The 12,674-nt window shown below is 42.1% G+C and overlaps 1 protein-coding gene across 5 annotated transcripts in view; it reads right to left on the reverse strand.

Moving 5' to 3' along the window:
- FAM135A (family with sequence similarity 135 member A) overlaps positions 1-12,674 on the reverse strand; it is a 106,244-nt gene that overhangs the window by 31,085 nt on the left and 62,485 nt on the right. For 4 of the 5 annotated variants that reach the window (XM_075268321.1, XM_075268316.1, XM_075268318.1 and 1 more), the window contains 4 exons: positions 9,421-9,594; positions 7,540-7,666; positions 5,194-5,347; positions 3,260-3,337 (listed from right to left, as the gene is read on the reverse strand). In XM_075268321.1, the coding sequence (XP_075124422.1) occupies positions 3,260-3,337; positions 5,194-5,347; positions 7,540-7,666; positions 9,421-9,594 (533 nt within the window). The remainder of the gene's footprint in view (positions 1-3,259; positions 3,338-5,193; positions 5,348-7,539; positions 7,667-9,420; positions 9,595-12,674) is intronic. The other variant, XM_075268320.1, reaches the window with a different exon arrangement.

Below are 12,674 nucleotides of genomic sequence, written 5' to 3' on the forward strand. Positions count from 1 at the left end.
GCTACTGAGCATGCTCAGTATGGTCAGTTCCCCTTAGAGCTACACGAGCGTACGATGAAGAGGACGATGAAGCTGGGGAAGAGCCAGGACCGGAGGGCGTCACTGCAAGAAGAAAGAGGAAGGTGTGCAAGAAGATGACTTCGGACAGTGCATGACCGCCCACCGTGCATGATAAGTATAATTAGCATATTCGTTTTTAGGGTATTATTTTAAAACGGGGGTGGGGGTTAAAATAACATTAGCGGTGCCTGAATAGCCTTTTTAAAGGTTATTCACGCATATGTGGGGCTCATACAGCAAAATTTTGCTGATAGAGCACCTTTAAAATAGCAATGCTGGACATCTCAAGAAGCTAGTGTGGTCAAAGTAGCAATCCAAGGAATGTGAATGGTGGCAGAGAAAGGAGGCCTATATATGCTTTAGTACCTAGAGCAGCTATTAAGTTCTACAAATAGACAAAATAAACCAGAAATAGATGTTATAAGATTATGGGAGTAGGCTTACTGCTGCCCTTCTTGAAGACCTCTTTATGGGGACATTAGCAGTATACCATAACACCTTACGTTAAAGTCTCCTGCAGCTGTCGATCAGACAATCACAATAAAGACCACGAAGCTCCAAAATTATAAGCATCAAAAAACACGTCAGGACCCGATGCAGACAATATTTAATAATATCAGATGCAATAAGAAATGAAGGAATATACACTTTCATATGATGGGAGATCAAAGGAGAATCCTTCATGGACTTTAGCACAAGACTTTTATAGGTATGCTCAGTTCCTTTAACTACTGACATACCAGTTTGTATGAATATTTAGGGAAGTCTTATCGCTTCAGTCCTTCTAACCAAGTGATGTCACTAAACCTTTTTAAAAATGTATTCAATTTGTCCTCGAAAAAAACCCAGTCATTCCACTTTTAATTTTAGCACAGCCTAGAAAGTGTAGCTCCCATTTTATATATTAGTTATCCTTTTTTTTCCCTAATTATGGCGGGGGGATTGAACATTTGTGTAATATACTTTATTGACCTGTCAAACTTCCCTTAGATATAAAACCGGTTGTAAGGTTCCCATTAGTAATGCATACACCTGCCTGTACTCAATGTAGTACATAGAACTGAAAAATTTGAAGTGACCATCCACCTCTTTGGTAAATGCTTCAGCTCTGCATAGTTACACTACAAGTATGTACAGACTTTCCTTAGTAACAGTTCAGTTAGAGCAGGGGTGGGAAATTAATTTTCCCATGGGGTCACATAAGAAATTGAACCTATGCTAGAGGGCTGCGCTGTGGCAAATTTAGCTCCACCTACTTCTACATTGACTCCGCCCATTCCCAATCATCTTTCCATGTGCCCCCAGAAAGTATAATACTCCTACAGTCACCCGTATATTATATGCCCCCCACATTATAATGTTCCCTTCCAACTGCCCCATAGTATTAAGTCCCTCTCCTGGTGCCCCAGTTTAAACTGGTGGAAACTAGAGGGGACATGAAACTGGAGCAGCTGGAGGGGGACATTAAACAGTGGCGGTAGTTGGAGGGGGGCAATAAATTAATGACAGCTGGAGCAGGACATGAAACTGGGGGCAACTAGAGGGGGACATTAAAATTGGGCAGCTGGAAGCAGACATTAAACCGTAGGGGTAGCTGGAGGGTGACATTAAACTGGGGGCAACTAGAGGCAGACAGGTCCCCCTCCAGCTACCTCCATGGTTTAATGCCCCCTCCAGTTGTCCCCAGTTTAATGTCCCCCCAGTTTAAGTGCCCCCTTCATCTACCCCCAGTTTCATGTCCCCCCCTCCTTTTCTCCCTCAGTTTCATAACCCCCTTCATCTGTCCCATTTCATGTCCCCCCTCTATTTCTTCCCTAGTTTCATGCCCCCCCCCTCCATCTGCCCCCAGTTTCATGCCCCCCCCCCTCCATCTGCCATCTCTGCCCCAGTATAACATTCCCCTTCCATCTCTGCCCCTAGGTTACTGAGACACACACACACACACAGACAGACACACACATACAGACAGACACATATAGACACACACACATTCTACACCCTGCATCTCACTTTCCCCTCTCAGTATCTTAGGACACACACCACATGTCTCCATCTTCTTGAACTGTCCTGCTGGCACTAAGACACGCCTCCCTAGTCAAGCTATGCGGGCCAGACTGAATCAGTCAGAGGGCCAGATATGGCCCGCGGGCTGTGCTTTGCCCAGGTCTGAGTTAGAGGGTTGCTAAGGAGAATGTTACAGCCTGTTTTATACTAAAAAGTGAGTTAGATAGGTTAATAAAGTATGTTACAAAAATGGTCACCAAACACCCCCAACACAATAGCTTTTAACAAAAACAAAAAGAAGGAGTTACCCTTTAAAGGGGCTGCCAGGCATACCTACCATATCAGCATAGAGAAAAGAAGTTGTGTGCCAAGCGGTACAAGTGCTGAAATCACAGTCTGATACCTAGTGAGTATCTTGCTTGAGTACAATGAATTAGAATAGGACCAATGTACATCATACTAGGCACTGAAATGGTGTACAACTGGAAAAACTGCAATATTTACTCTTCACCATTAGCTCACCATCAACCCTTGATAAATTCCTTGAGTGGTATAGTTTACAAAACGGTTTACTTCTTCAAGATATCCACTTTACTGGTACCTCTGGGGCTCTGGAAAGCAACAAGGCATCCAAAACCAGTCCCTAAAAATCTATACTTCTGTAGTCCAAAAACTAAAAAGCACAGAGCCTCTGCCTGCTGTGTAACAAAACATATACAACTTTTTTGTATCTCGAAAAAGCGGTCTGCAGTGTAAAACTGCTGAATTTTAAATAAAACTCTGTTAAAATATTTTTTGTAGCTCAAATAAGTACAATGCAAAAAAAAAAAGAAAAAAAATTTCCACAAAGGTGTTTTTTGCCAAATGGAAAGGAATGTACAAAGGGTGAAAATGCAAATGATCAAAAAAATAAAAAGTGAAACATAGTAAACCTGATGGACGGAATGCATGCAGTAATGCTGTCAATCTTTGTGAGTTGTTCTAGCATTTTATATATGCTAAAGATTTATAATCAGAGTTGAAAGTGAAGTATTAAAGTGGAATCCCTCTTTCGTTTTGCCCTTGCTACACTGAAATAGAATGTTGCAATGCTTAGACGGCACAAGTGCTACAGTATCTAGAAATAAACAGTTCTATGCAATTGTAATGTGTTACAGATCCATCATACATCACTGTCCTTTATGTTGACACATACCCAGAGCGTCGTCTCTTGTGGGCCACGGATATTTTCTTCTGAGAAGACGTTCATAAAGGACCTGCATGCGGGGCTTGGCTGATTGTAAGGATGGCACACATATGTACTAATTACATTCCTGTCATATCTGTGCTTTATGACTTAACTTTATGTTAGTAAGAAGATGGACAGCAAGTCAAGGAAAGTTGTCAAGTAAAGCACAGAGAGCCAGTAGATTTAGACAGCTTTTCTATGATGTACATTGAAGGACTCTGACCAGACCGCCTAGTAAGGTGTGAATATACATTGCAATATCATTTTAGAAGGTTAATGCAGGGCCATGTACAACAAATGCACATCTACCTCTTCAGTTACATCTTTTCATGTTGTATTGTGAGATGGTTACACGACATGGAAAGACAAATGTACATCATAACTAAGCAAAGGAAAACAAAGAAGGAAAAAAAAAGAGAGATGCTGATAAACTAACAGGAAAAAGGAGAGAACTGTACAAAGTACACCCTGTGCTAGACTGGCTAGGAACATGCACATTCCTGTACACATGAGAGTAAGAGCTGACTAATGGGGCACCCAACCACCAGGGTTTACTTCCGAGCATGGTTAGTCATTAGTATAAATGAAGGCACCAATGTTCCCAAACCAGAGGTTATTTTCAGGTCTATCCTAAAAAATATCCAAGCAACATTATGAGACAAGCAAATGCCTACTATCAAAATAGTACAAACAATAAATAAACAGTATTAAGAGTATATACGTGGGTGTTAGAAAGTTTGTCAACCCTTGTCAATGTTCTGAAATTCTGCACAAATCATTCTTAACACTAACAAATACAATAATACAAATTAATACCGAATAATAGGTCAGAAATCAATGGAATAGCCACATGGCTACTAGAATGAAAATGGCCTGGCACATCATCTGGCATGTTTATTTCAGAAAATAGGTTTATTCTTCAAGAATTCTGGATCATCTTTACTAATACCTCTACTCTGTCGTTCCTGCTAGGAATTTACTGAAAGACTGAGTTGACAAGTGGGTATTACCATTACACATGTACTAATGGTATGTGCTTGCACAGTCTAATACTGGTAGCAATAACCAAATGAGTCACAGTGTGTAAGGCAGTCTGACAGGTAACAAGGTAGGAGTAAAAATTGATTTTATTATATTTTTTTTATCAAGATTTGAATACATTTAAAAGGTGTATTCCCTTCCTGGACATACAATGGTGAGAATATGATGTTCCCTCTGCCAACCACAAGGTCAGATGTTACAGAAATAGCTGAACGCAGCTGTTCTACCCTGTTTCCATGACTCTCACAGGAGTTGTGAAAAACAGCACAATAAAATACCCTGTTTCCTTAATTTTATGGGACCTATGGAAACCGTAGCACTAACACAGTCAGCTGCTTCTGAAATTCCTGACCAGCTCAGGGAGGCCGGGACAGGGCTATTACCATTTCAGCCATGAAGAGATGAAACTGGAGTAACTCTTAAAAGGGACTCTGTCATCAGGAAACAAACTCTCAAACCAGCCATTGTAAATAAGGCTCACGTGTAATAGGCGTGCCAGAGTACAAAGCTCTTGGAGGCTCTGGCACACCTCTATTCCTGGTGACAGGCCGCCTTTAAGATTAAGCTTGTACAGAAGTTCCAAAAATTTTATAAAGTTCACAAGCTTCCTCACACCACACTATATATTCATAAAATTATTTTTAAAAATTTACATAACCTAAACATCTCAAATTAGATGCAGTCCACAAATGAAGCAATAGTGTCTGCAACATTTAAAATACTGCCTGAGTGCGTGAAACTAAAAGGAGAAAAGTGTGCTTATAATATGGTGTAGAGAGATTCAAGGAATCAAAGCAAAGCAGGTAGAGAAGACAGAAAAGCCCTAGATGCGAGAAGTAGGCCGTCATTACCATACTTACCCAACTCCAACTTTAGTGAAGAGGGTAGCTCCTTGGTTACAGTCATGAAGTAACTGTATAGTCCTTTAAAAGACGACAGTAAACAGGCACAGAGTGTATAGTGAAAGTTGTAGGCATGTTGTAGGAAACATTCTTGGACCACAAAGCTGTTACCCTAAAAGATACATAAACAAATTACTCTAAAAAGGTTGAAGAGAATGCATACAGGCAATATAGGGGCTAAGTAGTTAGACCAGACCATTCCCATTGTTTCTTTCTTACTGTGTAAGTTTAAATTCAACACAAATCTAGAACCAGAACTGTATGTAAATGGTAGATAGATAGATAGATAGATAGATAGATAGATAGATAGATAGATAGATAGATAGATAGAAAGATATTTTAGGCTGTGTTCACATTTGTATCAGAGTCTCCGTAAGAGACTCCATTGCATATTCTACCGAAAATCGGTGGAGAGAAAAGCCCTGCACGGGGGACTTTTCTCTCTGTTGTGTCAGTATAAAACCAGTGGAAACCCGTCAGACACCCGATGAACTCCACATACAGTCCTATGAAAAAGTTTGGGCACCCCTATTAATCTTAATCATTTTTAGTTCCAAATATTTTGGTGTTTGCAGCAGCCATTTCAGTTTGATATATCTAATAACTGATGGACACAGTAATATTTCAGGATTGAAATGAGATTTATTGTACTAACAGAAAATGTGCAATATGCATTAAACCAAAATTTGACCAGTGCAAAAGTATGGGCACCTCAACAGAAAAGTGACATTAATATTTCTTAGATCCTCCTTTTGCACAGATAACAGCCTCTAGTCGCTTCCTGTAGCTTTTAATCAGTTCCTGGATGAAGGTATTTTGGACCATTCCTCTTTACAAAACAGTTCAAGTTCAGTTAAGTTTGATGGTCACCGAGCATGGACAGCCCGCTCTCAAATGATCTGAAAACAAAGATTGTTCAACATAGTTGTTCAGGGGAAGGATACAAAAAGTTGTCTCAGAGATTTAACCTGTCAGTTTCCACTGTGAGGAACATAATAAGGAAATGGAAGACCACAGGGACAGTTCTTGTTAAGCCCAGAAGTGGCAGGCCAAGAAAAATATCAGAAAGGCAGAGAAGAAGAATGGTGAGAATAGTCAAGGACAATCCAGAGACCACCTCCAAAGAGCTGCAGCATCATCTTGCTGCAGATGGTGTCACTGTGCATCGGTCAACTATACAGCGCACTTTGCACAAGGAGAAGCTGTATGGGAGAGTGATGAGAAACAAGCCATTTCTGCAAGCACGCCACGAACAGAGTCACCTGAGGTACGTAAAAGCACATTTGGACAAGCCAGCTTCATTTTGGAAGAAGGTCCTGTGGACTGATGAAACAAAGATTGAGTTGTTTGGTCATGCAAAAAGGCGTTATGCATGGCGCCCAAAAAAAACAGCATTCCAAGAAAAACACTTGCTACCCACTGTAAAATTTGGTGGAGTTTCCATCATGCTTTGCGGCTGTGTGGCCAATGCCGGCACCGGGAATCTTGTTAAAGTTGAGGGTCGCATGGATTCCACTCAGTATCAGCAGATTCTTGAGAATAATGTTCAAGAATCAGTGACGAAGTTGAAGTTACGCCGGAGATGGATATTTCAGCAAGACAATGATCCAAAACACCGCTCCAAATCGACTCAGGCATTCATGCAGAGGAACAATGACAATGTTCTGGAATGGCCATCCCAGTCCCCAGACCTGAATATCATTGAACATCTGTGGGATGATTTGAAGCGGGCTGTCCATGCTCGGCGACCATCTAACTTAACTGAACTTGAATTGTTTTGTAAAGAGGAATGATCCAAAATACCTTCATCCAGGATCCAGGAACTGACTAAAATCTGCAGGAAGCGACTAGAGGCTGTTATCTTTGCAAAAGGAGGATCTACTAAATATTAATGTCACGTTTCTGTTGAGGTGCCCATACTTTTGCACCGGTCAAATTTTGGTTTAATGCATATTGCACATTTTCTGTTAGTACAATAAACCTCATTTCAATCCTGAAATATTACTGTGTCCATCAGTTATCAGATATATCAAACTGAAATGGCTGTTGCAAACACCAAGATATTTAGAACTAAAAATGATTAAGATTAATAGGGGTGCCCAAACTTTTTCATAGGACTGTATATCCCATGGTGGATACGAATGACGGAAGGCACAGTGCAAGTGTGAACCTAGCCTTACAATGTTTTCATTCCTAAAGTGACATGGTCATCATAAAGTGAGTAATCAGGATGTTGAGTTCCCCATTCCAAGCACAGCCACTCTTCTGCATAGTTTACTCAGATAAAGCAATAGCATTTCTTACATCTGCAGACAGCTGCTTTGTGTAGTTGCTGCCGAACACTACACTTTCCAGTGTTGGGATAGGTGACTCCTTGCTCTGGGCTGGTGCATTTCTGTTCAGCCAGGTATTCTTCATTGTACGGTGAAAGCTGGAGCACAAGGGATAAAAGCAAATAGTATCAGCATAGTTGCTATCGAAAAAAGAAATACAAAGATCAAGAAAAGGATATTGCAAACATATCAGGCAGTTGCAATGCAAAGTTAAAATAAAGGATACAGGATGTACAAAAGTTTCAGGCAGGTGTGCCTAAAGAAGTGTCAATTTGGTTAACTGGCAAAATAGACTAATAAGTTAACAAAAAAACAGAAGTCTATATCAGATTCATATTTTACACCCCTTTTCTTTCAAAACAGAATCAGGGAAGTTCTTTGAGAACTAAGTACAGATCCTCAGTGGATAAAGGCTTGCTCAAAATCTGCTGTCTCTTTTATGATGTCCCAGACAGACTCAATGATGAGATCAGGTACCTGTGGGTGCAATATCATCATTTCCAGGACTCCTTTTCCAAAGGGTGGTCACAACAAATATTGATTTGACAAGGTAGGTCATTAGCATGTGATCTTTTGGAGTCCAAAACCGGACTCTGAAAAGATCAGCAGTTCCAAAGGCCTCCAGGACGACAAACGTGTGCAGGCCACTCGCTCCTATTCAGTACTAGGTGTGGGTATATGCACTCTCAGCTGGTGTGTCCATGGTCCAGGTGTCGAGCCCACACAGATGACCCATACAGTGAGTAATTCGCATAAAGTGGTTGGAAAATGTCTTTGTCCAAATCTTTTTCAAATCAAATCAAAAAAGATTAATTGGCACGTCCGAATAGATATTTGGCATTGCCAAAGCTAGTAAAGTGTGTGTGTGTGTGGGGCGGGGGGGGAGGGGGAGGGGGGGGAGTTGGACTCGGGTGGGTGAGTGGTGGGTATGGTGGGGTGGGTGGTTTGGGGTATAACAGTCCGTGGAGTCTCATCTTCCTCTTCGTTGGTGACCATTATATGGGGAGGTGGGGTGGGGCGGGGCGGTTGGTTTAGGGTATAACAGTCCGTGGAGTCTCATCTTCCTCTTCGTTGGTGACTGCTATATGGGGAGGTGGGGGTGGGGTGGGTGTATTGGGATAAATATAACAGTCCGTGGAGTCTCATCTTCCTCTTATTTGGTGACAGCTGGACACGTATTGGGCAGCGATCTCCACAGTGGCCTCTTCTTCTCCCAGTAGGATGTAGAGTTTCCTCTTCTCGTCTGCAGATATGAAGTCTGGGATGTGGACAGAGAGTCTTTGGTAGTAGACGTCCCTCACAGCGGAGTATTTGGTGCAGTGTAGCAGGAAGTGGGTCTCATGTTCTAGGGCCCCCTGGTCACAGTGCTGGCACAGTCTGTTCTCCCGTGGCTTGTACGTCTGCCTGTATCGCCCCGTCTCTATCTCTAGGTTGTGGGCGCTCAGTCTGTACCGGCTCAGGGTCTGTCTGTGTTTGGGGTGGCGTATTCTCTCCAGGTAGGTGGCCATGGTGTAGTCTCTTTGTAGGGATTGGTACACGGTGAGTTTCTTGGAGTTTTTCTCAGTGATAGAAGGAATTAAATACATGTTTTTCTCATTATTTGGATTGCATTCTCCTTTTAGCAAGTGTCAAGTAACATTACTTATAATAAAATAATGCACATCATTTGAAGGTTCTTTAAAAGGGGAGAGGGAACAGTGACGTCACTGGTTACTTACCAGAGACCAGTGATTGGTCTTAGGAGTCATGTGCGTTACACGGGACCGGTGATTATTTTACACCTCCACACGGGTTTGTCCAATTCCTAGACATTCCCTTTTTTTAAACATATAAAATCTTTTCACATATTCACCTGATGAGGGGCTGATGCAACGCAACCAAGGACCCATGAACCACGATAGATATGACAGAGAGGTGAAAGTAATCAAACATTAAATTGATGTGGTGATGAAGGCCTCTATGTAGGTTAAAGTGCAACTTCAAATTTCGACTACTGATTAGTTGCAAGGCGTTAGGGTCATTTGGTCTGAAAAGAAAAAAATATATATTTTATTACTTTGTCAAACATCAAAAAAGGCAGCACTCCAATAGATGAAAAAATGAGTTTTATTAGCCCAAAAGTGCGACTAATAACAGTCCTCTAAGGAAAGCCTAATGAAAGATTTTACATATATTGGAGTATTGCCTTTTTTAAAAATTTTCCTCTTGGTCATTGTCACTGACCTGTGGGACGTGCACCCAAGTTCTATTGGGTTTTCTGCTGATGTTCTTTTTTTTTCCTTTTTAGTTACATACAGTATACACCTGTATCCATCTATTTATAAACGCACACATATACACCGTGTATGGCCATTACAAATCAGCTTGTAATAAAGCAGTAAATGATTTGGAGAGCTTCACAGATGCTGGACAGACACCATTAGAAGTCGCTTCTGGGGATCCAGCACAGCACTGGGGAATGTGGACTGAGCTTAGCCATCCATTTTATAAATGTCAATAAACAACAATATATCATAATAGTAATAGTGCAAGCAAGCAAACTATAAAACAAGATGCTTCAAAAAAATAGGTAAGGCTAGGTTCACTTCTGTGCCAGGCTGTCTGTTGTTCTGATCCTCCAACAGAACAGACAGAGAGAAAGCTAAACAGCAGCTACCAATTGAGCATGATGGACCTCACTGACCACTATTAGTATTGGTGTCCATTTTTTTTTTTTTTTTTTTAATTGAAAGCAGCAGATTAAAAGCCATGCATACAAGACTTTATCTTCCGCTGACTTCAGGCACAGATTCCTGCACAGATATCATCATAGCTTTAAATTGGCAACATAAACCTAAATTCTAAGTCTAGTTGTAGGGATAAAAAAAAATATTTCAGACACTGTGCTAAACTTTTCTTAATCTGGCCTGCCAAGGACTTGGGAAAATATCAATATAGCGGAGCTTTTAATGCCTTATGCAGACTTGGAAATATCAACTGAAGCTGACTGATGTGGACCACAGAGTCTGTGCCTTTGGTGTGGCATCAGAGGCCGCGGTTTGCGCTGTTTATATAGGCAAAGTATGGTGCTGTGTGGCCAATGCACCTTATCCACTTTGTCAAAGAAGTGTATGCACCATGTGTGTTCGCTATAGAGTACTATTTATCATCGGACTATATGGCAAAATTCAGTGTGCAATAACACAACACTGTACAATTTTTTTGGCACCACTGTGAAAACCACAGTGCACATACTTGGCCAACATGTTGCACTTTGTACAAAGATATGCATCATGCGGCCACTGTAGGACACAGGTACCTTTATAGTCAATAAATGGACCAAGTTCTGTATAGTATTATATAAGGTATGTATCTGAGCAAAATATATCACTGTGAATCATCTGAGAACTGTATGTACCTAGTGGGTAATGATAAATTGAACATCACACTGAAGAGCCCTAGAAGTGTTTGGGCTCAGCTGTGATGCTGCACTACATTGTTGTTTATCACATCACAGCAGCACTCCCATGCTTTAAAACAGGGGTCCTCAAACTTTTCAAACACGGGGCCAGTTCACTGTCCCTCAAAACACTGGAGGGCCGAAATATTTCGCCTCAGGTGGCAAAAAGGCTAGGTTCACCCCTGCTCCTCAGTATGCCCCCACCCCACAGTATTATATGCTCCTCAGTACCCCCCACTGTATTATATACTCCTCAGTACCCCCCACACTGTATTGAATACTCCTCAGTACCCCCACACACACTGTATTATATACTCCTCAGTACCCCCACTGTATTATATATTCCTCAGTAACCCTACCACTGTATTATATGCTCATCAGTAACCCCCCCACCCCACTGTATTATATACTCCTCAGTACCCCCCCCCCCACTATATTATATGCTCATCAGTACCCTCCCCCCACTATATTATATGCTCCTCAGTACACCCCCCTACCCCACAGTATTATATACTCCTCAGTAACCCCCCCACACTGTATTATATACTCCTCAGTAACCCCACCACTGTATTATATACTCCTCAGTACCCCCCCCACTATATTATATGCTCATCAGTACCCCCCCACTGCATTATATGCTCATCAGTACCCTCCCCCCACTGTATTATATGTTCATCAGTACCCCTGTATTATATGCTCATCAGTACCCCCCCTGTATTATATGCTCATCAGTACCCCCCCCCCACTATATTATATGCTCATCAGTACCCTCCCCCCACTGTATTATATGCTCATCAGTACCCTCCCCCCACTGTATTATATGCGCATTAGTACCCTCCCCCCACTATATTATATGCTGATGAGCATATAATACAGTGGGGGGAGGGTACTGATGAGCATATAATACAGTGGGGGGAGTACCTTCCCCCCTCATCAGTACTCTCCCCCCCTGTATTTTATGCTCATTAGTACAATCACACCCACACTGTCATACTTACACATGAAGAGCCGCCGTGGTGCGTCCTCCTCCTTCAGACTGCAGGAGCGATGACATCATCGCGCCTGCGTTGGGGGCAGAGGTCACTCTCTGTAGTCAGTGTAGGCCGCGGTCGGGCGGCCCCTGACAGCTTTCAGTTGTATGTGCAAATGCACATACAACTGAAAGCGGCGATACGCTCACTAACGGGGAATCGGATTCCCTGTTAGTGAGCGATCCAGGCGACAGTGTGGGCCACATGCGGCGGGCCGGATAAATGTCCTCGGCGGGCCGCATGTGGCCTGCGGGCCATAGTTTGAGGACCGCTGCTCTAAAACAATGCTCTACTTTGTGGGTATTGACTGCTGTATAAAAAGTACAATTTAGAATAGAATTATTTTGGCTACAACTAGCCATGAGTCCAGGTTTCAGGACAGGACAGGTCGTACTCCTGTCTGTTTGGGGACCCATGATCAATGACATCAAGGAATAGGGCTGTGGACGCACTATATGGATGTCTTCCATGTGCCATCAGTGCTGTTTAATCAGGCCTGGCTACGTATACACGGATGTATCACCTTAAAAGTTTAAGTTCTATTCATGAATATAAAATGCCATTTAATGTTATGTCATGTGTAAAGGTAGAAGGTGGGGCTTAGCAGGAGAGGCATGGCCACCCACAGTCCAACAA

Source organism: Leptodactylus fuscus, chromosome 3 (assembly GCF_031893055.1).
Source record: "Leptodactylus fuscus isolate aLepFus1 chromosome 3, aLepFus1.hap2, whole genome shotgun sequence".
In the NCBI taxonomy this organism is placed as follows: Eukaryota; Metazoa; Chordata; class Amphibia; order Anura; family Leptodactylidae; genus Leptodactylus; species Leptodactylus fuscus.